At 48.1% G+C, this 26,685-nt stretch overlaps 1 protein-coding gene across 3 annotated transcripts in view; it reads right to left on the bottom strand.

The window, feature by feature from the left end:
- LOC144110657 (ubiquitin-protein ligase E3C) overlaps positions 1 to 26,685 on the bottom strand; it is a 75,087-nt gene that overhangs the window by 30,171 nt on the left and 18,231 nt on the right. For 2 of the 3 annotated variants that reach the window (XM_077643713.1, XM_077643712.1), the window contains exons 7-12: positions 21,943 to 22,086; positions 19,918 to 20,112; positions 12,958 to 13,307; positions 11,374 to 11,525; positions 9,620 to 9,795; positions 7,396 to 7,503 (exon numbers count right to left, since the gene is read on the bottom strand). In XM_077643713.1, the coding sequence (XP_077499839.1) occupies positions 7,396 to 7,503; positions 9,620 to 9,795; positions 11,374 to 11,525; positions 12,958 to 13,307; positions 19,918 to 20,112; positions 21,943 to 22,086 (1,125 nt within the window). The remainder of the gene's footprint in view (positions 1 to 7,395; positions 7,504 to 9,619; positions 9,796 to 11,373; positions 11,526 to 12,957; positions 13,308 to 19,917; positions 20,113 to 21,942; positions 22,087 to 26,685) is intronic. The other variant, XM_077643714.1, reaches the window with a different exon arrangement.

Consider the following 26,685-nt stretch of genomic DNA (forward strand, 5'->3'; position numbering starts at 1 on the left):
GGAAGCGTGCCCGTGACGTCGTGGCTGCAGCGAATGAGAGCGTGTGGTGGACTGGTGACGTCATGGGTACAGTGATGTCTTTTTTCATGATTTTAGTTTCAAAATCGGTCACTACGAGCACACCAATCGGCCTGCAAATTTTAAAAAACATGGTTTTTAAAAATTCATTATAAATTGCCGGCTCAGTTCCGAAGACTCATATTTAGTGTGAATGCTTCTCAGCGTCATTTCTAAGAATTGAAAACATTTACAAGCGACTTTTTATTCATTGCATAGTCCCTTTAAAGTAAAAACACACTAATCAGGAAATCAGCGGCTACATTCAATCGCCACTCGCGGTGGATTCCGACTCCGAGCTGGTGCTGTGCTCTGGTGCACGCTCATCCCACAAGAAGTCGCGCAGCACGTCCACAGTCAACGCATAGCCGTTGTCCCGCACTTCCATCACCTAGCAGAGCAGCTCTTCTTCCAGTTCGAGAAACTTGCAAGGGTTTTCGCGGAAAGCGTGCTTTTTTGCAGCTTGTGTTCCTCAGTGCATCCTTTTGGTTGCACAATCGTCGGACGCACTTCCAGGCCACGTCAAATTTCCTGCCCGCCGCACACTTGCCATGTTCAACAGCAAACTCCCAGCCGTGGAGCTATTGAGGTGCCTGCCTATCGTGCTAAAAGTGCTAGAACTACAACGCTTCGCGGCCGCACACGAAAGCCACAACTGCGGTGAACCACAACTCCCATGCCTTTGACAGCCATAGACGCTTTACAGTGCGGGAGCATGGGCACCGTCATATTTGATCACGAGACCATTCCGCCATCGCCGGCCTTCGGGCCTTCTCGTTTCGACGGCTGCCTGCATGCTGTGTCCCGGCTGCAAGACGGTCCTCCGGCCCTCGCTGTGAATAAAGAGCTGTCGGACGCCACAAACACTTAGTGTGAGCGCGCATAGAACGTGTTGGTACTGAAAAATGTTTGGTTCAACGAGCTCATTTACTCGTCTCCTTTAGACTGCCCGCATATCGGCTCGAATGTGCCAACAAACCGTGGTCAGCTACCTGCGCGTTTATATTTATTCAGTCAATTCACTGCCTAATGCTATTTGTGGACCGCATAATTTAATGTTGAACTGCAGATTAAAAGTGGGACAATTTCTGAAAGCTTGCTTTTTAGAGCTCGGTATTTTTGCCGAAGGAGGAAAATCTGTAGCACTGTGCACGTGACTTACTACCGAATGTGCGCGTTCGTGTGCATTTGATCGGTGGCCAATTTCTCAGATACAGTAAAAGCTCATTAATTCGAACTTACGGTTAATTCGAACTGACGTCCGTGTCCCGGCACAGCCCTGTGTATTTCAATGGGGGAAAAAACCCGATAATTCGAACGAGTTGGCAGCCGCTACGGTTAATTCGAACTAGGAGCCACTGGTTGACCCCACTCCTCGTAGATAGAAGTGGACCCATAGCGAGTACAGTCAAATCTCGTTACAACAAACCTCAGATTAACGATTTTTTCAGAATTACTAACATTTCAAAAATCCCGTTCCGAAGGCCTATGCTTTCAATGTAAACATTTTTCAGTACTACAAATTTCAAAATACCGAAGAATTCAGAATAACGACTGCAATTTTATTGCCGTCACTCAAGTTAGATACCTCATTACTACGAATTTACATACACCACAGAAAGGAAAGCCGCAAGTTCGGAACCGATCGAGGGCGTGGCCTTCGCAATCGGCTCCGGCAGCACTGCCGGAGCCAATCACAGAGGCCACGTCTGGGGAAACGAGGTACTGGTTTTGTAGCCAAATCCAAATGTGCCGGTGGAATGTGTAACTACGCCTACCTTTTCTTGCGCCCTAATCTGAGCCTGCGAAGCGTCCGCACCGTTGTCTCTCTCAGGTTGGTGAGGACGTGTTGATATTCGGCTGCCGCGCGATCACTCTGCCCCTCGGACGATGATGAATTCTGAGGTGCCAACCAAAAAGAAGTGAAAGCAGTTTTCGCTGCAGGATAATGTCGTCATTCTTTGGGACATTGATGCCCTCGAAAATGCAGATCGACGTGAGCAAGGAGCTTGGAGTGTCGCCGTCGACCATTGCAACCATCTTGAAGGACCGTGCGAAAATAGTTGAGCTTCGCCGGGGGTCTCAGGTTGCTCCAAGCAGGAAACGGCTGCGGCTCGGGAATTTTCAAAACATCGATCAAGCAGTAGTTCAAGGATGGTTCAAGGACGATTCAACGTGGTTCAAGGATGCCAGATTGCAAGGTGTGCCAGTGCTGGGGCCAATGCTATAGGAAAAAGCACGGGAATTCGCCGCAGCGCTTGAAGCAAGTGCCGGGTGGCTCTACCGTTTTCGTCAGAGAAATGGGATCAGCTGGCAGACGGCCACCGGAGAAGAAAAAGCAGTGGACGTGGAGGGTGCCACTGTAGGTCCGTTCGATTCGCCTGCACTTCGTGAACTGGTTCTCGCGGTGCTGCACTTCGCCATTCGTTTAAAAAAAGTGCAGACGTTGTGCAGGTCTAGTTCAGGAAAGTGCAGGAAAACTGTGCACCTCCTCAATGGTCGGTGCCGAAATGGTGCAGCTGCAGCCGCCATGGAAGCAGACGACGGCTTGCGCGACGATGGCTTGCGCTTTGCGATAAACGGCGGACATACTCAAATTATTCCACTCGTCGATGACAACAGTGCCTCACACGGGCCCGCCGACTCTCATGGAACGTGAGTGGCCACCCGAGAAGGCGACAACGGAGGTGGGGACGGCGGCCCTCGCCGGCACCTTGCATCTCTCGACCATAGCGCTCGACGTACCCGCAACCGGCGTCTATCAATCCTTTCTACTAATAAAGTTATATTAGTACTCGAAGCCGGTTATGTTAACTAAAAAGTAAACACGTGCATGCAGCGCATGATGCACGTTGTTGCAACAACTGCTTAGCATGCAAGTCGGCGCGCGTGCACCTCAGTCGTGTTCAGTAAAAGAACACACGTGCGTTTCGCTTAGCTGCCGCAAGGTTGCATCGAGACTGATTCATGGCAACACTTCGCTGCGATGTGCTGCTTGAAAATTCTTCACGCGGTTCAGGATGTTGGCGGCCGTTGATTTGGGCGCCACGCTGCTGGCTGCAATTTGGTGGCGACACCAAGGCTAGCCGACGACCAGGCCTGCACTCGACCATTCGTTTTGGAAGTAGGCAGCACTTGAACTGCTGGAACTGGCGCTGCACGCTCGCGGCACCGCTGCGGAACTTTACAGAACTGGTGCAGGGAGTGCAGGCGAATCGAACGGACCTTGTGTGGACAAACGGCCACTTTCAAGAAATAGTGCAATCTTACTCCGAGGACGATATTTTTAACGCCGATGAAACCGCGTGCTTCTATCAGCTCCTCCTGGAGAAAACGATGCATTTTAAGGGCATGAAGTGCAAAGGCGGGAAGAAATTGAACGTTCGCATTTCCGTGCTTTTCGCCTGTAATGCAACTTGCATGAAGAAGCTCAAACCTCTCGTCGTCGGGAAATATTTAAAACCTCGTTGCATGAAAAATGTATTGTCGCTGCCGTGTGACTACCGAGCCAACAGCCGTGCTTGAATAACGCGCGATATCTTCTCTGAGTGACTCCTCAAGGTCGACAGCGAAATGAAGAAGGAAGGCAAGAAAATCCTGATGATTGTTGACAACTGCTCCGCGCATTTTGTGAACATTCGATTGACAAATGTGCGCCTCGAGCGCCTGCCCCCGAATTGCACTTCACTACTCCAGCTGCTGGATCAGGGGATAATTAAGAGCGTGAAGACAGAATTTCAAAGGCGCCTAGTTTAGCGGCTGCTGATTAACCTTCGAATGAACCAGCGAACAGCAATAAACGTCAAGCAGATCACGGAGATGCTCACCGAGTCGTGGTGGAAGGTCAGTCCTACCACCATTCGAAACTGCTGGAGGAAGGCAGGTTTACTGAAGACACCAGCCCATCCGCAAGATCGCGAATACGAAAACAACGACAACGCAAGCGAGTTGTGGAAGGAGGCACAAGAAAATCTCTCCATAGACCCTTCGGACACATTCGATGATTACGTCGAGTGTGACATGGCTGCGTGGACGGCGGCGGAGCTAACAACCGAGGACATCATGAGCGGCGTTCACGAGCCGGAGGATGGCAGTGACGACGACAACGTGGAGGCGGAGATCGCTGATCGTCCAGACGACTGCTTCTCAAGCTCCGATGTCTTGAATGCTATTGGGAATGTGCGCGTCTTCCTTGGAGCTTCTGTCAGTGTGCTCGAGGCGGTACACAAGAAAGTCGACAACATCGAGTCGTTTGTCTTGCACTGTTTGTCCTTTACAAAGCAGAAAAAGATAACTGATTTTTTTCAAATAAATGTGTGTGTTCAACCGTGTATTTGTTGGCCGGAAATGACTATTTCCAGGCGTACCCGCTGCTGTAGAGCTGAGGTAGGTGATCTCTAATTATTGGCGCTACTCTATGCGATTTTCACTTTAACGATATTTCAAAATAATCAATGAATTTCGGTGGTCCCTTGAAATTCGTTATATCGAGATTTGGCTGTAAAACACACACCAAATTTGCGAGAGATGTAAAACAATAGAAAAGAAAAAAGAAATGAGTGCACGCGGCTCACGGAGCCCGTGTTCCAGTGCATGCCGTGGCAGGTTTTCGCTGCCGGAGCACTCGCCCGTGCCGCTGAGCTGTTCCAGGGGTCACGATCACGTGATGTAAACAACGGAGTATGGCGGTTCAGGCGATGGCGGATTTTCTTGGTGCCGCGAGCGCAAGCTACGTGGACAGCAGCATGGAAATGTTGGAGCCTTCGAGTGATGCCGATATAATTGAGGCTGCATGCTCCCAGCATACATCGCAGTGCTCACATGCAGTGAGAACAGCCGACAGTGATGAGTCCGACAGCGGCGACGAGACTATGCCACCGCCACACATGAAGTATTGTTGGTATCGTCGGCGCTCGATGTTGCAGCACGCCACTTCTCTGTCAATGCAAACTCTGACGTTGAGCAGGAGCTTTGGGCAACCTGCAGATGATGCTGATGGATTCTCGGCAGAAAAAACGCAAGGAAATGCACTTCGCCAATTACTTTTAATTTTGACCGCCCTTCGCCGTAAATAAGTGTTTTGGAGCATAAATAGCGTCATATATATTCCAGCACTAAAGCTCGCTGCTCACGCGAATGCATTCCAGTAGTACTTGTTCCTGGTGCATAACTGACCGATCAATTTATTTCATTTGCCATTAGGGCCGGATCAATTTAATTCTCAGAATATGCCCGCCACAAACATGTAGCAGCGCCTAGCTCGCGGTAACGGGTGTAGATGTGACTGCTTCGGGTTCTGCCCGCGCGGTGGGGTGCTATAACCGCTCATTCTAGCACCCATTCGATAATTTGAACTTCGCTTAATTCGACTAATTTTCCAGTCCCCCTTCGAGTTCGAATTAACGAACTTTTACTGTATTTACTTTATCCTCCATTAACATTCCGCCTTCCAAAGGAACAATACGGATGTTTTTCAAGGGCCCCTTCAGAAGCTAGGCGTTGTTCGACTGGTGCTCTCTTGCTAAGTAAAACTGAAAATTCTCCGGAGTTCATCACCCGCAGATGTAGCCAGCCAGAATAAGTCCAGTCATGATAAGTTTTACCGCTGTCACGTCCATTAACATACTCCTGTAGAGCTTTGCAATGGGCGAGAGAATTGCATGCCGAAGTGCCTTCTCTGAGGACCTTTGCAAATCCTCCCTTGCCGCTTCCACCGCGCTAGCGCCAAGTATGCGTGTCAGTTTAGTGAGCACTGTGCCAACGCCCAGGAAACACTTATGGGAATAGGTTTCAAAAAGCTCCAATTAATCGATGCATTGGATCAGTGTTTTTCTAAGGCGAGAAAGGTTACAGGCATGTACGCTCGTTCTGGCATTCCCGCAGCTACTGCTGGCGCTGAAATAAACTGGCGCGTGGTGTTTGCGATAGTTTATTTTTTTCCTGGAACCAACACATTAACGTTCTGTTCTTCCTGAAAGCAGCATGAACTTGCAACAGCTCCTCAAAGAATGGCGGCAGTTGTGTCGCGAGGTTTCCCATATGCAACAAGTGCGTCTATTTTTCTGACACTAGACCACAGGGATGTTAGCTCTAGATATTAATTCAAATATACGCATGACATTCGTATCACAGCCGGGTTGTTTAAGAGTCTGTAGATGTCCGTACACAAGCTGCACATCAGCATTTCGCACTGCGCGCCGATGCTGCTAACAACTGCTCCGAAGGCCAGAAATGGTGGCCATCCTAGTGGCGCCACCTGTCGTTGGCAGAGCAAATTGCTCTCTGTAAACAGTCTATAAGACGCCGGAGCAGGTGACACTGATGCCAATATGGATAGCGGGAGCTCGCGGCGGAGGAAAAAGTTGACAATGATGATGATGAGCTGTGCCATCTGTGGGCACCACCTGGAAGGTTCAGTGCACATGCGTCGACTCCGCAATCAACCGTGCCGTTGCTCGCAGTTGGAGCTGATTGCGGAGTCTACGGCACGTGCATTTCGAAGGCTATTCCTGCATGGGTCCTGTGGAAAGTTTGGGTGCGGCCCATACAGGGATATTATTTTTTTCTAATATTTTCTTCTGGAAAACAGGGTGCGGCCCATACACGGTTGCGGCCCTCACAGGCATTCATATGGTAGACATTAACTTTTGGCTGAGTGCTTTGTTGTTTGTAATGATGCGTAAGGCATTATTGTACATGTATTACCACATAATATTCTCCGACGCTAAATAATTTATAATCACATTTGTTTTTCGTGCTGTTTCAGTTTCGGTTTCAACAACCGAATGAGGTCTGTGACGTCAATGTGTGCTTAGGTCATGTGAAACAAAAAAACGGCAATATAATCACTGCTTCCATATTCTTTGCCAATCCTGCTCTTGAGGAAGGCTAGTTTCAGCACTGCAGTAAATTAAAACGGTGAAGCAGCGATTTTACGGATGTTTTTCCATGCCTCACGTGACACAAAAACACTCTTTGACGTCACAGCCATCGTTCGGCTGTTGAAACCGAAACTAGAACAGCACGACAGAAAAAATTAGATTTAAATTAATTAGCGGTCGTAGGCGAATCACATGGTGATTCATGCATAGTAGTGTCTTCCGCGTCACTGTAGAGGAGAAAACATGCCACCAAAATTAGGTGTCTATACTCCTTCCAACAACACATAGGTCGAATATGTGGTACCCCTCGTGTTGAATTTATTTAAGGCTAACTGTACAGCAGTGGCTGATTCCTTGCAGAAACAGTGTTTTACGAAGCACAACTGCACACGTGGCACAAAAAGGCACGGCAAAGGTGTCATCTAAAAAGAACAGCACACAGCACAGCTCGGCTCACCCTGTCTGGACTGATGTGGGCAGTACGGGGAGAGACCCAGTGGCCCTCGGGGCAGAATTGGCGCCTTGAGTCTCGGGAATACAGGTGCCGCAGCAGAGACACCACGCACTGCGCCATGCAAGGAAGCGAAAAAAAGTGCAATAAGAAAAGCACACCCACACGCGAAAAATAAAACATGCGCCTTTTTTTGTCTCACATGCAGAGGTCAGGAGCTCGAATCCCAACAGCAGCACAATGTGCGTTGTCCTCCTTCTACACTCTGCAAATTTAACTAAAAATTTACCTTGCATCTAAAGCGATTACACAAACCATTTCCCACTTATCAAGTTTAAAGTGCCAGGAAAATAATAGAAAAGTCCTGTTCGCTTTCTTCTCCGTCGTTTATTGAATGGACTGATCATATTCTTTCGCTGCTAGGCTCAACATTGTGCGCAATTCTACAAGTGGGCTTTCCCACATACGACACCTGATGAGAACAAGGTGGCCGATCACTCGTTTCGAACAATCACAATGAGAGAAAGCAGTCTTTCTTTATCTTTTAATAATGTATTACACCCATGGGATTCATGCTGTTGCCTGTCAGCACCGCCATCTCGTTTCGGTCAACTCTAATGTGTGAGAAAGCCCACCTGCGGAATTCTGCACGACATTTTTGAAGTGGCAAGTTGAGATATCACAATAGGACAAGCGATTGTGCAAACATCTTGCCTATTTTGCATACTGTATTGTAACCCAAGTGCCTCTTAAGTGGGAGTAGTAACATCCGTGACAACTATCAGAGGGCCCCCGTCGATACACCAAACAATAGCCTGGCAGCATAGTTTCGGTTTCTGAGCTTTGCCGTTCGCCCATGGCGACGGCAGCTGTCGGCTTGCGCATTTGCTGGTCAACCAAACCTCAACCCGTGCTGCTTCGGGACACTGTCTGCTCCGTCACTGGTCATTTCCTTTTCCTTTTTAGAAGCAGGCTCACCCTTCCGACGCCATTATGCGTTCCCCTCGCTTACGTTTACACTGTTCTTCTAGCACACCCAAATTGCTTATTTATTTATTTATTTATTACAATATCCTCACGGCCCGTAAGGCATCATAGAGGGGGTGGGTGTAAAAAGAAAAAAATATACGCAGGAAAAAGTACAGGCAAAGAGCAAAAATCATGATGATGATGCTTGTTCTACAATATACTTGGTGATAAGAGGCTTGAAGGATGACTCTTCTTTAATGCAGGCAATATGAGGTGGTTCCACTCAGTGCTAGTCTGCGGTAAGAAAGAATTAAAATGCACATTGGTTTTATAAGTTGGAATGGCAGCGTGACGCGGATGATCAACACGTGATGACACGTATGATGGGACTGGAGAAAAAATTCCAGTTTTAGTATCTCATTATGAAGGTTTATGGTTTATGGGGGTTTAACGTCCCAAAGCGGCTCAGGCTATGAAAGATGCCATCGTGAAGGGCTCTGGAAATTTCGACCACCTGGAAAGAAAATCCTGCAGGAAAGACTAAGGCGTGAAATGTTCCCACGAACTGCGAGATTAGTCAGACCAAGTTTAGATTTCATTAAAGAAACACTAGACGTGTGAGAACAGTTCGAAAAGATGAAGCGAGCTGAGAGATTCAGAACCAATGCTATAGCATTCTATAGCAGATTCTGTAGTCGGATACTGTTATACAATTCTGTGCATATCACGTTTTTTTTTTAAGTATTTAGTTTTGTTCAATTCAGTTGCAAAGGTCATACAGTATACTAAAAAACAAACAAAAAAACGAGCGATATCATTTGCCCGTGCATCATTATTTGAAATATTTTTCACACTGAACAGATTATGGAAGCCGTTGTTTCATCATAATCACACTCGATTCGCATTAAAAAATTTCAATGTTCACACACCCCTACTTTTTAATCGGAAGGCATGCACCCAACCAAGTGCGGCCGCGGTGGCTGAGTGCTTATGGCGCTCAACTGCTGGCCCGAAAGACACGGGTTCGATCTCGGCCGCGGTGGTCGAATTTCGATGGAGGCGAAGTTCTAGAGGCCCGTGTGCTGTGCGATGTCAGTGCACATTAAAGAACCCCAGGTGGTTGAAATTTCCGGAGTCCTTCACTACGGCGTCCCTCATAGCCTGGGTCGCTTTGGGACGTTAAACCCCCATAAACCAAACCAAACCACCCAGCCAAGTAATACTCCCCCAGTGAAGACCTCCAGGTGGAATTACTGCTCACCTCGAACATGGGCCTCCAGAGCCTCTTGATGTACTGCTGCTGCTGCTGTTGGTTGAGTCCCATCCGGGTGTCAGGAAAGCAGAGCTCCAGGAGCCCCAGGCAGAGCTCGCGCAACTGGGCGATCATTGCCACCAACTCCTTCCGCGAGAAGGGTATCGGCTTTCCCTCGCCCTCGGCTGGAAGAGCAAAAGACGTCCATGTGTTCTGCAACCTTTGACACGTTGAAGCACGAAGGTGCCTAAAAAAAAAAAAACCTAGTTGCGGGTAGGCAGTATCACAGGAGGGCACTACATTCCATATCATACATAAGGTGCAACACTATCAAAGCCAGCTCTCTTGTTTGTACTGCCTACATCCGCAATAAAATAGTAGTGCGTTCCTTGCGGCAAGCGAAAAACAGTAAATGCTATGCCTGCAGGCTTATTACAGTCGAGCCCACATACAACGGCACCACTTAAGACGAACTTTCGCTTATAACGAACAAGACATGCGTGACCGTCAAAATATACGCTATTTCAATGGCACAAAATCACACGTATAACGAATGTCGTTAAGCACTTCTGATAGGTTACAGCGAACGGACGGCACAAACCCAGTGCCGCAATGCGAAATAACCTGCCTCCGACCCCTTTGTATACCCGGCACATGATATGTTTTCCCTTCCCGAGCCTCATCGTAGGTGAACTGCCCGCCCCATTTCCTGCCGCTCTCAAGTGAGCTACCCTTTCCCAGCCGACACGCCTTCCAAGATTGCCCTCCCTCACCCCTCCTCGCAACTCCGCTTCCCACTCCTCACTCTCTTGCAAATCTGTGCGTGGCCTCAGCGGCCAACCGCTTCACCGCTAATCGCGGAGGCCACGCACCGTGAAGCAGGCCTTCCGTGGGCGCCAAGAGGTGGCTTCACTGACGCTCATGGACGCCCCTCATTGGTCTCTCCGCTGGCGCTGTGTGTCTGTATTTTTAGCTTGATTGCCGCCTGTGTGCATTGCACGTCTACCCCATAGCGCGCTTTTGTCTCTCTTGTTGCGGTGCGGACGTTTCGATGGCTTCGTTCAAATCTGGTTGTAATTCGGGATAGCGGATGGGAAAACCGTGCACATTTCCATTGTATTCAGCGGTAGAGATGATGAAAGCGGCCTAGGAGGAGGTGGCGGCCACTTGCGTGAGGAACTGCTTCCGCAAGGCCGGCTTCGTCGGCACAGTGTCTGATGCCCAGTCTGATGCTTCGGAAGATGACCAGCCTGGCGGCGATTTGTGGCAGCGCGTCGTTGACTCCGACATGGGGGGTCATGACATTGGTTGGAATGATTTTATTTCTGTCGATGATGACACCGACACTGCGGAACCGTGCACGGACGAGGGCATCATTTCTGAAGTGCGGGACGCGAGTGAAGAACTTCGGGATATAACGAACGGATGCTGCGTCATGCTCATGTTCATTATAAGCAGGCTCGAATTACATGAAATATTTGTCATGAGCTTGATTAAATGCGCTCTTATTGCTGACAACAAGCTATCGCTTTTTCCTGCCTTTAGACCACTCTGCCACAAAACAAGCGTGGAGTAAAACACCTCCCTTTACTTTTTCATGCAGACTTGCTCCGTAACTTTCAGTGTTGCACCTGATGTAGGAAACGGAGTAGGATGTAGGATGTAGGAGCAGGCCAGGTGTTGTTGCTCCTGCTGACCCTTCCACCCTTCTTTGCACAACAAAGGTCTCCCTCTCATCACTGCAGGTCAAGAGATGTGCTCACGTGACTCGTAGAACTCCACGTCATGCAGTGTGAGCAGCAGGTGGCCCATCAGGCTGCAGAAGAGGTTCACCTCGCTCGAGAAGAGCTCGGCCCGGCCGTCCGGCAGACAAATCCCAGACGAGAGCAGCTGCAGTACCGGCGTCCCACTGGGGCTGCAAGAAAAAGAGGCGCCCTATAAATGTCATGCAGCCCTTCTGAGTACGCTTCAAAACCTTAAAACTGTCAGCCTAAACTCTGACATGCACACCACGCACATGTTGCTTTCAAGGATTCTCTACGAAATGAGTTTAAGCTGCAAACACTGCAAAGCGCATTGCCAGTGGCACGCCAGGCAAATGCTTGAAAAAGCAATGCTGATGGCAGCATCTATCTCATGTTGATCATGCAGACATGAAACAAAGTAATGCCACCACACATTGCCCTCTGTGCTTCAAGCCAACTACAGTTTTTCCATCTGTTTGAAGAGACTGCACTCTTGATTATATTACGTCTAATGGCCTTTAAAATAGTACACCAATGTCACATTTACATTTGCAAGGTGGTGTTAAGTTGACAATGATGACATTTATGACATGACCGTGCAGATGCACTATGTGCACTGCAGGCGGCAAGACCAAGAGTCAGAAAAGCTTTGATGTAAAACTATCATCACAAAGCTACTAATCACAACCGACCAAGCCCTCAGAGCATGTGCCCTGTTTTGCGTGGTGGCCATGGTACCTGCTGGTCAGAATGAGAGCAGCTTAAGCAATAAACACTAAAGGGAAAGTTTCACATTGAGATCTCCGATGTACTACGACGGTAGTTCAGTGGTTACACAAGTCTACTGCCTAACACACACTGTAGGTTCGATCTGGCTGCTAGTATTGCCATGTATCAATGCAGAAAAAGTGCGAAAACTTATGCTTTGTCAGTCTGCTGCACAATAAAGAGCCCAGAGTTCAGATTAATGCAGAGCCCTCGCCTACAAAGTGCAGTAGTATAAACTAAAACTTAAAAGAGAACACCAGATAGTCATGAACAGAGCTAATGAAAAGGCAACCGCATACCGACCAAGTGTTAGCCCTCCAGGAAGTGTGACACTCGGACATAGGATAAAATAAAGAAACCCTGTTTCTGAGTGTAACAGCAGCAGTCGCTCAAATTTTGATATGTGATGCACGTTTGCCCGCAAATAAAAGGAAGTACCATATTCACTCAAGCCTATTTCACATGCAAGCAAAAACGCTAGGGAATTCTGCCGCGGCGGCACAAAAACCTGTTTTGAGTCGTCGCAGCAGCTCGAGCATCGAGGTTCCAACAAGCTGAAAATTTTTCGTTGCGACGCTCCACTCAGTTTGCTCAGTCGCTTGCATGCGAACCAGCCTTGAAGTGCAGCTTGACAATGATTGTAATGAGGGGGGCTTCAGTTGGCACGGAACAAGAAAATGATGATTAAATAATTGAATAGCAGTGATTAAATTGCAATGAAAGTGGTGACTTTTAATTTCTATTAACTAGCGAGAAAAAAAATTCGCTGCACCTAAGCAGTTAAATACGGTACATTTTTTCATGCACAAGCACTGCAGCCCTGGCATCACTCACACAAAAAGTGACGCTGCACGGAGGTTGCTGAGCCTCTCCCAGAGTTGGCGCAGAAACTGTGGTTTGAACGCCAGCTTGTACAGAAGTGGAAAGTGGTGCAGGGCCAGGGGTCGCCGCCGCGCAAGTGCCCAGCCCAGCTGACACAGTGCGGGGAGGTTCTTCTCGCTGTCGGCCATGGACGCGTCAAGGAGGGCGTTGATGGAGTCTGCTGTATTGAGCTGCTCCAGGGCATCTTCGAGCGCCTCGTCTGCTAGCAACGTCGATGGAGAGCCTCCACCGCCTTCGCTCCACGTTTCACCACCCGCCGAGCTGGGCTCATCTGCATCCAGCCTCTCCTCGCTTGAGCTTTCCTGGTTTCAGAACGGAGATGGGGATTGACCAACTGATTTATTGGTTTACTGGTTTTTACACTGTTAGGCCCTAGTTAGCTCGTTCCTCAATTTCGTGCTGTCGTCATAGTCAGCGTCTAGAGCGAAACCTGTCACAGCTGGCAGGTGAAGTGGAGAGAGAGAGGGGAACGTTTTAGAAGAGAGGAAGGAGAGAGGGTGGCAGGCGACAGGTGGCCTGGGTGTTTTGCATCGGCTGTGGGGGGGGGGGGGTGGTGAAAGACATGGGTTCGATCCCGGCCGCGGCGGTTGAATTTTGATGGAGGCGAAATTCTAGAGGCCCGTGTACTGTGCGATGTCAGGGCATGTTAAAGAACCCCAGGTGGTCGAAATTTCCGGAGACCTTCACTACGGCGTCCCTCATCGCCCGAGTCGCTTTGGGACGTTAAACCCCCATAAAAAAAAAAAAAAAAGACATGAATGGGTACGAGCGTCGCCAGCCCGGCGCCCAGCTTTCTTTGCTATCACAGCACAGCTAATGCTCAAACATTTGCATACACACTAGCGACCATCCTGCGATTACTTTATTTTTAAAACATTTGTTGCAAATGGATGCGGATTTGGGAGTGAACGAGCGGAGTGTAACTACTACAGTTGAGTTCCTTATATCGCACTGCTCTTTGATTACAGATTTCATAGATTATAGACTTCCAGGTAAATTATACTAGACCTTGTTCCCTGGTTAAGCAATTGAATACGCCTGGTGCCTTCAGTGCATCAGAGTGAGTACAATACCTTCTTCAGAACTTTCTTATTGAGGTGCCGTTTTCTTTTTTGTTTGCATCACTGCTTCATTTCCCACCCTTCCTTTCTTGTATAGTGCGGAAATACTGGGTACAACTTGTGTGGGTTCAGGAATGCTTCACTTCCTGCTACATCATCAAAGTCCATGTGCAATCCTTTTCAGGAAAACTTATTTCTTGCAATGCTCTTTTTTGTAGCGATAGCTACAGTACAGTAGCATTTCGAGCCTTCAGCGTGGCGGTGTCGCCCCGCCGTGGCTGATCATGTGGTTCGTCACCTGGTTGGTCATGTGATCAGCCACAGCCACGTGGTGCGGAGCAGCTCGCCGGCGAAACCGAGCTGCCACAGCTGTGCGCATGAGCCGTGTCAAGTGGGACAAAGATGAAGAAGGAACGCCCAGTGAAATGGAGCGGTGAAAGACTAACTTTGCAATTCAATTGAGCAAGTTCCACTCAACCAGCTGTAGCTATCGCGTCACTCCAGGTATAACCAGAGCTCAACGACCACCAACTTTTCCTGTTCGTGCTTTTGCTGTACTGCCCACACCAGCCCAAGGCCTAAGATTAAGGCCGGCAATAGCTTGAAAACAGACAAACTTATAAAAAATGCTGTTTCCCAAACTCCCTTAGAGCCATGCATCGAAATCTGGCACACTAAGCCATAACCTGCTGTGGTGGCTCAGTGGGTAAGATGCCTGCTCAGTGAGCTGGAGTACCCCAGTTCCATCCCAGCCATGGCGCCATGTTTCAGCCATGTTTCAATGGAGGTGAACGCAAAAGGCACCTACCTCTGTGCTGTGCGATGTCAGCGCACGTTAAAGAACCAAAGGTGGCCTAAATCAATCCAAAGCCCTCCACTAAGTCATCCCTCATAGCCCATTTGTAGCTTGGGGACAATAAACCCCACAAATCTACTTTTAAACAGAAATGAGCCACAACTAGGAGGTTAGCAAACTGTGTTCAAGACCAGCTCAGTGCTGCTAAAAAAATATATATAAAAGGTGAACCTGAAAGCTGTAGGATACCACAAATAACTGACTGCACAGCTCATGGCTGGCACCACTGTAAAGCTCTGCAAAGTAGCCATAGGAAACAGCTGGATTTTACAGCAGAGTTTCATAACTACAGTAGAATCTCGATGATACGATTACGGCTGATACGAATTTCGGGATGATACGAATTTTAAGAATGCTTTGAACAGACTACATTGTATAGAATACGTTAAGATTCGGGGTGATACGAACGGTTTCTGAACCCGCCGCGGTTGATACGAACGTGCAAACCAGTGGCGCATGCGAGCGGGCCGGCGCGGCCGCTGCGGCCGCCGCGAGTCCTCTCCACCCCCCGCCCCCCGCCGCGACGAACGTTGTACGAACACGCAAACCGAGCCACCGAGCGGCTCAGCGCAACACTGGCGCTCACAGGGGGAGAGGGTACCCACCGCGCCCCGCGGCCTCTTCTCTCCCCCTCCCCCCCACTAGCCACCCTACCCCCACCTCCCTTTCGTAGCAACCATGTAGCAACCCGACCAGCACGAACCATACGAACCAAGGACGGCCAAGGCGAGGCACGTGCCCAGTCGTGTACGTCACCCATTTGCTGGCAGCTCATTGGTCTATCGAAAAGTTGTCTCGCTGGCTGTTCCCGGGAGGGTGCCGCCGCCGCAGGGACCGCAGTTCTCCGTTCGCCGCTTCTTTCTGTGGTTCGCTGTGACGTGAACTGCCGAAACGTGACAAGGACGCAAGCGTTCGCTGCTGCCGACATGTCGCGGAAGCGTAAAGCCCTTTCTTTTAAGGAGAAGCTCGATGTGCTGAAGAAGGTTGACGAAAACCCTAAGAAGAAGCGTGTCGACTTAGCAAAAGAGCTAGGTTTGGCACCGTCGACGCTCTGCACCATTGTTGGGCAGCGAGAAGTTATCTTAAAGAATGTGCAGCACTTCGGTGTGAACGTGAAGCAGGCGAAAACAGCGACCCATGTCAAGCTGGAAGAGGTCCTGCTGACTTGGTTCCGCGAAGTGACATCGGCCGGCGTCAACGTGGACGGCAAGGTGCTGCGTGAAAAAGCCGACACCATTGCGCTTTCGCTTGGTATTGAAAATTTCCAAGCGTCTGGGGGATGGCTGCACCGGTTTAAAGAGCGGCACGGACTTGTCTACCGGGTCGTCTCAGGTGAAGGCAAGAAAGTGGACCAGTCAGCTGTGGACGAGTGGCTGAACACGCTGCCGGCGCTGATTTCGGAGTACGCGCCACGCGACATATTTAATGCCGACGAGGCGGGCCTCTTTTTCAATCTTCAACCGGAAAGGAGTTTGTGCGTAAAAGGCCAGGCATGCCAGGGCGGCCAGAAAAGCAAGGAGAGAGTAACAGTACTCTTTTGCTGCAACTCGGATGGATCCGAGAAACTCCAGCTTACCGTCATCGGTAAGTCGAAGAAACCGAGGTGTTTCCGATCGGCGGAGCGTTTGCCTGTCTTTTACAAAGGTAACCGAAAGGCGTGGATGACTTTAGATTTTTTCCGCGAATTCTTGACAAGCCTTGATCGGAAAATGGCGTCAAGAAATCGGAAAATTTTGCTTTTCGTGGACCAGTGCTCTGCCCACCCAAAGGAAATTACGTTCAACAACGTGACAGTCAGGTTCCTGCCGGCGAACACTACCAGCCATCTTCAGCCACTGGATGCTGGGATAATTAGAAATGTTAAACATCATTTCAAAGGACTTCTAGTGAGGCGTCTGCTGGCGAAAATTGACCGTAAAGAAGCAAACTTGCGGATCAGTCTCTTGGATGCTTTGCACTTTCTAGCCATGTCGTGGGATAATGTAACTTCAGACACAATCTCGAACTGTTTCAGAAAGTGCGGATTTGCCATCGGACTTGATGCGGCTTCGGCGGGAGATTGTCAAGAGCCAGGTGAAGACTTCACGATTGATGGCTGGGACAATCTGGAAACTGAAGCTTCGGCCCGAGACTTCGTTACCGCGGACGACAACGTCGCGACCTGTGGGCTGACGTCTATTGAAGACTTGGTCAGTGAAGCAGATAACTGCGAACATGAGCCTGACGGACTTTTTCAGCCGCAAGTAGTTCGCCGTAATAAAGTTTGGTTCATTTTTCGGTTGATTCCCATGTGGAAGTTGGCTTGTTTTGGATCATACGAATTCGGGATGATACGAATATTTTGCATGCTCCCTTGGAATTCGTATCATCGAGATTCTACTGTAGTGTGTTAACGATCTCTGAGCGTACATGTGAGCAAAACTGCACAACGGGAGACAGTACCCTATTTGCACGATTGAAAGTCGACCTATTTCTTTTATTTTGAAAATCTGAAGTTGGGGCTCAAATTACAATCGGAACTAAAGCAGGGCACCATCAAAAAAGGAGACAAATGAGATATCAGGGATGCTAAGGCTTGATTCAGCATTCAGCTATTCTGCAAGCTTGTTCGGAAGAACTTTTTTATTTTTTTTAAACTTTTACTGCACTCTTGGCGCTCATGGGACTGTCAGTACAGTAGTCGATGGGTAATTAGGACTTGTAGGATATTTCGGACCACGATAAGGCACCGTCAATCACCCCATTGAAGTGCATACATATTCGCGACGGATATTTTGGACTTCAAAAGTCCGAAAGTTTGATTTTTCGAACTAATTTCAGTCGCCTGCAGGCCAAAATCGACCACCTTATCGGCTTTTCGACGGCGCAAAAGGCGCCATCTTGGATTGAGGTGGATTTACGGTGCTGTTGGATTGGCTTGACATACTTTCGGTACGTTATTTTTGCCAGTAGAGGTCCCTGCGATCTTTGACACTTCAAGGTGGCAGTCTGATTGTCATCGCCGTCAGCTTGCTTTTGTCGCTAACATTGCCGCGGGCCGTTATCGCCTGTCTCATATGTTGAAAATTGGAAAACTGGTTGTTGGGGGAAGGAAAAGGCACAGTAACCGCCTCACATCTCGGTGGACATCTGACACCGCGCATTAAGGGAAGAAATAAAGGAGGAAGTGAAAGAAGAGAGAGGTGCCGTAGTGGAGGTCTCTGGAATAATTTCGACCACCTGGGGATCTTTAATGTCCACTGACATCGCGCAGCACACGGGCGCCTTTGCGTTTTGCCTCAATCGAAGCGCGGCCACCACCATCAGGTTCGAACCCGGGTACTGCGGATCAATAGCCGAGCTCCCTAACCATTGAGCCACCACAGCGAGTCACATACATTCGCCATTCGCCGTTTCGTCACTTGGGTTTCTCTGACCGCGTCGACCGAGTAGCGCTCTTCTTCACAAAGTTACATCCGTTCGCCATTTTGTGATTGCGTCCAGCGGTTCCACCACTTTGAACGAAAGGTGCCCCGTCTTTGCGTGTGTTTGACGAGTGGTGTGGCACACACTCGGGTTGTGGACAACACGGCCCTGCCAGTGCCGCCGGGTCCGTCAAAGCGTGGGAAGTATTCAACTAAACGCCGTGACCTTGCTGTCTAGCGTGTACACTGAAAGCACAACTTTGGCGCAAATACAGGTGTAAATCGTCTACAGCAAGAGAAATTTCCCGCAAGGTAAAGCCTATTTCATCTCAATTTCATCTGTCCCCCACCCCCCGACATGCGTTATGGGGGGTCGACTTACATTCGAGTCTCGACTTACAATCGCTTAGATACGGTACACAGGACTGAACAGCACGCAGGAAGAATAGACAGCTCAGCATGGGCACAAAATGGCACTGCAGCAGCAGAATACTCAAAGCACAAATACAAGCATAATGGCATCAAGATTTAAGCAGCGCAATGCCACCTCTGGCCACAGCAAGGAAGCAACAGAATGTTGCACATGATCAAGGTTCAAGAGGTGCACAAAATGACGGATCAAATGAAAAACTGGGAGGCAGAAGTGTACAACCACCTGTGCCAGGAACCGATCAACATGGAGCTCAGCAGCGAGATAGAGTCAAAGAAGGAACGAGCTGGAAAGCAAGGTGCCATGCCTTTGCAAACAGTGTCTAGTTTCTATTTCATGCATGCCGTTCCAATCTTGTTGATAAATAATACACTGGAAAATACTCAGAACCACACCAAGTGTAATGAAAATGTATTACCTTTCGAGTATGATGAATTGTGAATTCCTGGTGCAAAATTTTGTTCACAGTCTAGGCATGTCTGTGACAGCTACACAAGAAATGACTACTAAAATTTAAGTTGGTGAATAAAAAAAAATCTAAGACTGCCACCACACATAGCATGCATTCAGAAATCCAGTGAATATTGAAACAGTCTTCTATGGCATTCTGTAGTCTGCATGCTTTCCACAAGGTGTATAGAGAAAAAATTTGTCAAAAAGTTCTCGAGATATCGTGCTAACATTTTGTGCTTTTAGTTTTAAGAGCACTATTAACATGAAAACAGATTTTTCATCTAGATCTAGCACAAAACAAGAAAGGCACTTCTGAAAGCCGTGTTCTTCATACATTTCAAACATTTTACATGGTTGAAGTGATTTCGCATTAACGAGGTTCTACTGCATGTTTGGCAATTAAAGTTAACGCTAAGAGAAAATGAAAACAGCTATTCATGCCACATGAAAATATGATGAATGTAAGTCAGATAAGCCTTTAAAATATCATGTGATAAGGAAAACCGTATAAAAGATGAAAGATGAAAACACATCGAACACACAGCATTTTGGACACCTGCCCACTTGTTGCTGTGATTAGCAAGACATGCGATAAACCATACAGTGAAAGCAACCTCAAAAGCACAGTTCTGCGATGCATTAGAGAAGCACCAACTCTGCCACAACAAACGCACAGTAAGCAAGAAGCAATGAAGGAAGGAGGCTCACGCTTACTGCTCTGTGCACCAGGCAGGGAGACAGGTGTGCCACGGCTGTGGTGAAGAGCCGCTCGCTAGGCGATGACAGGCGCACAAGAGCTTGGAAGAGCCATGGCGACGGCTCCAGCTGGAGCACTGCCCTGAGCAGAGGTTCGCCGGGGAATGGCCACCGCCTGGCCAGCGCCGGCAACACAACTCGCACCACCTGAACGCGCCACAAAATGCCACACTTACAATGGAGGGCACTGGCCACAATCTCACGCTGGGGGAAAAATTTGGCTTCGTTTTCAAAGTTCATATTCGGGAAGAAATTGGGCTTTTTCGAAATTTCCCACAAAATTCAGATTTTTTCCGGGTGATATCCATGCAAAAAAAAAAAACGCAATAAAGAGCAGAGAAAAAGGCCCACCTTGGAAATCGAAAGTTGGCAATTTGCATTTAGCAAACGCTTCTGCTACACTCACAATTATTATTTTTTTTTTTATAACTGAAAGGGCTGTGCTCGCATATGCCAGGTCCAAATATGGCCATGCATTCGGCATCAACAACGAATGACCCTTCTAGCTAGCAGGAAGGACCAGCAGGAATCGACCCCAAACGACCGCGCTTTGCATCCGATTTTCAGGGCACCCTAATATATGTGGAGGCTCAGAATGGCAATAGTACGAGGTTTGCTCGATTCACCTGCAGCTGCTGCACCACTCCAAGGAATGTAGCCCTTTTGCATTTGTCTTGCTAAAGTGCCCACCTAGTGCAGCATGAGTTGTCGCTGGCTTGCACTCTTTGATGCAGCTGTAGTGCATCGAGACGATGGCGTTATCGCAAATTGGTACCGTGTCCCCGACATTCCGAAGGGGAACGCTATCGTGTGCAGGTTCGAACCAGAGAAAGGAACGAAAAGATCAAACAAAACAAAGCCGTATTTATAACTTGAAGGAAAAGGGGCCAATAAGAAATGCACACATCAACAAGAGAAACACACACTCAACAAGCGTGCAACACTGCAGAATAAAAGGAAAGAGTTCACCAGTTACTGAGCGCCCCAGGTGAAGCGGAGATGCCTTGCAGACAGGGCGAACGCGGGTCAATGTGGTGCGACGCGTTGAAGAAAGGGGCAGAAGGGAGCCAGGTGGTAGTAGGAGCGGAGAGGAACACAGGGAGACGCCGGTGGACTCACGTCAGCAGCCCGAAGGACTTGGCCGTAGCAAGAAAAACCGTAGCCAGGTCTCGTCTACAGCGTCACGAAATGCCGGAGGTTTCAAGTAGGCTATCCAAGAGTGCCTTTTTAGCAGCAATGACCCCAGTCCACCGGCTGCCACCTCTACATTTGCAAAGAATGCAGTAGGCTTACGTCGGTGATCCAAGGGAGGTCACGGCAGCACGGACCCAACGTCCGACGGCTGCCACTTCCACGCTTGAATGACACCACTGTTGACGATTCCGCGTTCAAAAATGCACGATGATTTGGTGTGCAATTCTCAGCGTCTACAAGTAGGTCGGAGAAGATATAACTGCAGGCTTATGAAATGATCGCAGTCCTTTTCTTGAAGAGAGGAGGCTCGCAGTTGTTAGAGGCGCCACAGCGACCGAGTCGAGCCCCGTGAGCAACATTTCAGCACACATTCGCAAATCATGTGTGCAATACATACGACTTTTTTCAGAGAAACGACTTCCTGGGCTAATTTATGGCAACACGTGATCACGATTTGCTGTTAAAAAAATTCTTCATGCAGTTTGGGATGTTGGGGGTCATTGATGTGGGCGACACGCAGCTGGCTGCATTTTAGTGGAGACATCAGAGCTAGCAGATGACCAGGCCTGTACCGCATCATTTGTTTTGGAAGCAGGCAGTGCACTTGAATTGCCTAAACTGGCGCTGAGCATTCCTCACACGCTGCACACTCGGAGCACTGCCATAGAACTTCATAGAAATGTTCCAGAGAGCTCAGCAAAATTGAACAGACCTATGGCGTAATACATACTAAGAAACTCCCCTACGCATTGGGCCAAGAGTGACCACAGTTATAGCTCCTACCTGGGGATAGTCGCCAAGCAGTCCTTTCAGGAGGCACGAGATGATCTCGCGCTGGTAGTCGCCGCACTCTGTGCCATCCGCCACATCCTTGTTTAGCGCCTGCAGAAGCAGGTCGACCATGGCCTGTGCCTGAGGAGTTACCACCTGCGGGAAAATGACTGGTTGTGACTACATGTGCGGAACTTGCTTGCAGGTGCCCCCAGAATCAAATGAAAGCACAGGCAGGTAATAATCCACACCTTTAACATTTACTGCAAGGAGCAATAATTCAGCACCATGCCGCGCAGTAGGCTGAGCATGGTAAGAGACCAGTGCAAGGCAAAACACACAAGGAACGAAACACTGAAAGACACACGGGCACCGACTATTAACTGAATTTTTACTTAGAAGTACAGAGATTATATGGCACAGGGAAAAAGGGGCGATACGTTAGCTTCACTATGCTGGGGTCAAACTGCAGCTAATCGCAATATGCCCGACCATCAAGTTTTCACTTGATTTTGGGGTGCATTTTTCAAAAAGTGAAGCGAAGGCATTTAGGTTAAACTCTGGGCACATAGCTGCCGGTTCCCAGCTCCACCAAGCTCCTCTGAAGCTACCTCACAGATACTGAGCTGACAATGAAGTACTACTCAAGGATAAAAAGAATTGAAAAAGTAAAGGCCTTCCACACAGTGTCTTTAAAGGCTGCTCACTGAGTTTAGCCTCATGTACTGAAAATTTTTTATCAGCCAATGAAATTGAAAGACTGCCTTCAAACGAATGCCTGTAATACAAAATTTTGTCAAAAATGTATGAAAGAGCAGTGCTAAAACCAGCAGAGATTTTTGTCTCAATTGACAGAAGTGCCCCTTAAGAGGGGAGGCTACTCTTAAAGAAAAAATTTTTGTTTCTGCACCAAATTTAATCAAATTGCACACCCATGACTAGTTTTTCATGCTGATTCCAAAAATGTCATTGGTTTCATGATAGGATCATTAGTTATTGAGATACACTTAATTACGCCCTTCTCACTAATAAGAACAATTAAGAGAAAAAACACATTATAAAAGTTTATAAATTGCACTTGGTTGGGTTCTAGAAACAGAAATGAATAAAATGTTGGAAACTGTTTTTAATTTTACTATCATAAGTAGTTTTTAAAGACATTGAAACTCAAGGTACAAATAGTGCCCAACTTGCAATCAAAAACTAGAGCAAATTAAAAAATTTCTGAACCTTAATTACAAATTCTACTCCCAACATTTTGTAGACTACACATATGGCTACTTGCTAGAAAAAGAATTATGGTTCTATCTGCCATAGCTGCTGAGATATGCTAGTTTGGGACATGCTACGAGTCCAAAATTTCCATTTTGAGAAAAACAGCAAAAACAAACGAAGTGGTGGTTATGGCAAAGTACTTCAAATTTATTTATATACTGGCATCAGCAGACACTTAATAACCTCCTGGAAGGTAGTCTGTCTGACCAGAGTTATTAAAGTGGTGCTTTTTGAGTGAGCGCTGAAGATTTTCTGCAGATTTGCGCTTCTGCACAGATGCTGTTTTTCTTTGATGATCTTTTTTCCCGCATACGCTTGGTTGTCTGGGGGCTAGGCGTTAGGCTGAGCTCTTGCAGTATACATGCAGCAGTTCTTTCACTCCCTGCATTGAATTTCATCACTGCTTCAGCCACAGCAGCCTGCACTGTGAAGAGAGAGGCATGTCTTTCCTTTCTAGCAAGGGACCATATCATCGAATCCAAGCTCTCATTGTTGTTTTGCATTTTGCCTCGTTGGCATCGTTCTAGCAGCCTCCTGTCTGAAAGCCTTTGATATACAGGCAGTAAGGCATTGCAGACATGAGGAGGTAGACTGTACCGGTGAGGTGGCATTGCTTCGCCTCTGGCCTCTGCTGCATTCTGCCGGCACCAAGAATCGGGGCCTGTTGGACAGAGGCTGTGGTTTGAAGTGGAGTCGTTAGACGTCACATGATGGTAGGTGGCCATCACAGCTTTATGCGTGGCCTCCACATCACCTATATGGGATTTGAGTGCCCACGAATAATATGAGCTCAATTTTGTGATTAAATCTTGTGTGAGCTTGCCTCTCCCACCAAGTGATTCTCCAGCAGCACCTTTCTGTTTGGTAACCATGTTGCGCAAAGCAGTGCCCATGCGTTTCTGCACATGGTTTACACAATCCTCCTTATGGATTTCAATATATCCATAGACTTCAGCTTCTTGCAAAGCAGGGAACGTGCGACTGTCCCCGTCAGACAGCACTGTAGGCCTAGCTCGGTCGGCACCTCCCGATCCGCTGGCGGAGGCGTACCTACGGTGCCTGTGGTGTCCACGGTGCTCGAGGTGACCGTGGCGCTCTTCTTGAGGTTGTTAATGAGCGATTTTTTCCTCTTTTTTCCATATCTGTGCGTCGTGCTGAACTTTGGCGCCGGCGTTGACATCGTCGCGAGATGCACCAGCGAACACACCTTGACAAAATAGCTACCGCTTGGGCTCAACAGACGCTTCCAGCAGACGACACGAGGCCCTTCAGCCAATCAGATAGCAGCTTTCAGTCACGTGCACCGACTAGCAAATAGCATCGCACGTTGCGACTGCTTTTTGGCGGCATTTTCTCCCTCATCCAATAAGCATAAAGGAGCAGGAACTGCGCAAAATTTAAAACGAAAAGCAGCTCTTCCAAACGAGACCAAGATGGACGCGATCGCTGCAGTGAAACGATAATAGCATGTCTCGGAAAAAGCCCCATTATTGCGCGAAAATTTGCCAAGAGCGAGCTCGGATCGAAGCTTTATACTTTTTTTACAGCCCAAATATTGGCTCTAGAGATTAGAAAAATCATAGGGTGGTAGAGAAACAGCTGCAGATTTCGAAAATTACATTTTTGAAAAATCGATTTTTTTCGCGAATTTTTTTCGCCTCTAGGAGCCGTCTCCCCCCTTAATACTACCCAAGACAAAACATAGCATGCTTTATGGGCATATCTGTGTACATATTGCTACGAGCAATTCGAAGGAGAACCCCCGGAGAAGAGAATTAAAACTGCGGCGGTCCCTCAGTGATTCGAGCGCGCGAGCGAGAGAGAACCATCTTCTTTCTCTAGGAATGCAGGCGCTTCTACCTCTTCTACAGTGGCACATATCACTGTATAATATTTTTGGAACTTTTTTTCTGCACAAATGTTGGTACAAACAGGCACAACATAAAATATGGGTGGAAAGCACTGACATATTTACTCAACCAGCGCTCTCAAAATGGTTGACTGGTTGAAAAGTTATCACTAATGTCCTGGTTCCCCAACAGAGTAAAACCACCTTAAATGGGATCACTTTAAATGGCAGTAGTACGGGTAAGGTTGTCAGGAGCATCTGACAGCATTGGCAGCCTGCCAGGCCAGCCCGCGGTGCCCGTTATCTCACCCAAAATCAGCATCGAATGCGACACACAGCCTCTGCTTAATGGGAGCGCGCTGAGTTTATCGCGTTTACAGGTGCCAGAAGCTTGGTAAAAGGACTGGAAAGGTCGGTGTCATTGGCACAACCGTCAGCTGTGAAGTGTGTCACGTACTTGACACCTGACAAACTCGCTTCTCGCTCAAACGATGCACGCACATGCACTTGTGCTTACGGCTGGAAAACATGAGGAGTGGGGTGGGTCTGATTTCATTTCATCGGTTGGTGGCTAGAGGACACTCTCCTCACTCTCGCCAACATGGAAAAAGAAAGGAGTGTAAGGGGAAAGTAACCATGGCGTGGCTCGCTGCCACCATTGGCCACAAGGTTGCAGCGGTAGCAGCGGCGGAACGCGTTGTGTTGGCGGCGTGCTTGGGGCATTTACAAGAGGATGATGACCACAGCAAAACGAAAACTCAAAATGGGTGTGTCGCTCCCCTCACCCACGAGATGGTTGGCATGACCGATGTGTTGAGGCAGCTCGTGAGCGCGTAACATTAACGCCGTTGATGCTGGCGAAGAAAGGGCAGAAGGACCACTTTAATCACAAGTAACAGTTTTTCCCATGAGTTATCCGCAGTGCACTTTTGGCGGATTCTTAGCATGCTAGGAGACAAATTTCAATGTAGTGAAATTTCAGTGTAACAAAGTAAACTGCACATTTTTACCAAAATTCGTTAAATCGAGGATTAGCTGTATCCGACCTCGGCCACTGCTCTTTTGCATGCTGGCAGTGTTGATACAAGATGAAAAGTTCAAATTCAGCGAATTTAAGAAAAAATTAACTGCGCAGCTCTAAAATGCGTCGAAAATACCCAGCCAAACAAAATTTTGAAATTTGTTTGAGTTAACCGCAAGTGCTAATTATCAGAGATTGAATTATCACAAGCCTACTGTAGTCCGGAAGGGAACCATAATTCAAGGCACCCTTACTAGGGAGCAGGGACACACTTTTTCAGGATTTTTTAAACAGCATACAGAGAACAGTGCACTAGTGGCAGGTGTGCATTATCTCTGGTGAGGGCTACACCACAGCAACGTGCTTCAGGGAAAGAGCACATTCCAGACTAACTTGGGAATCACAAATGTGGCAGTGAGTGTTCATGCAATGTGTCCGCCGTTCAAGCGACAACCCACATGTTACGACAAAGTGGTGCAGGCCCAGCAAATCTCCCATAGTGATAATGCACTAAAAGCCTTGATTGCATGACGAAAAAATGAGCACGCCCTGCTTCGTAGAACAGCCAGCGAGAGCCATCCGGAATGAGAGACGCTGGCAGAGCACTCTG

Source organism: Amblyomma americanum, chromosome 11 (assembly GCF_052857255.1).
Source record: "Amblyomma americanum isolate KBUSLIRL-KWMA chromosome 11, ASM5285725v1, whole genome shotgun sequence".
Classification (NCBI taxonomy): Eukaryota; Metazoa; Arthropoda; class Arachnida; order Ixodida; family Ixodidae; genus Amblyomma; species Amblyomma americanum.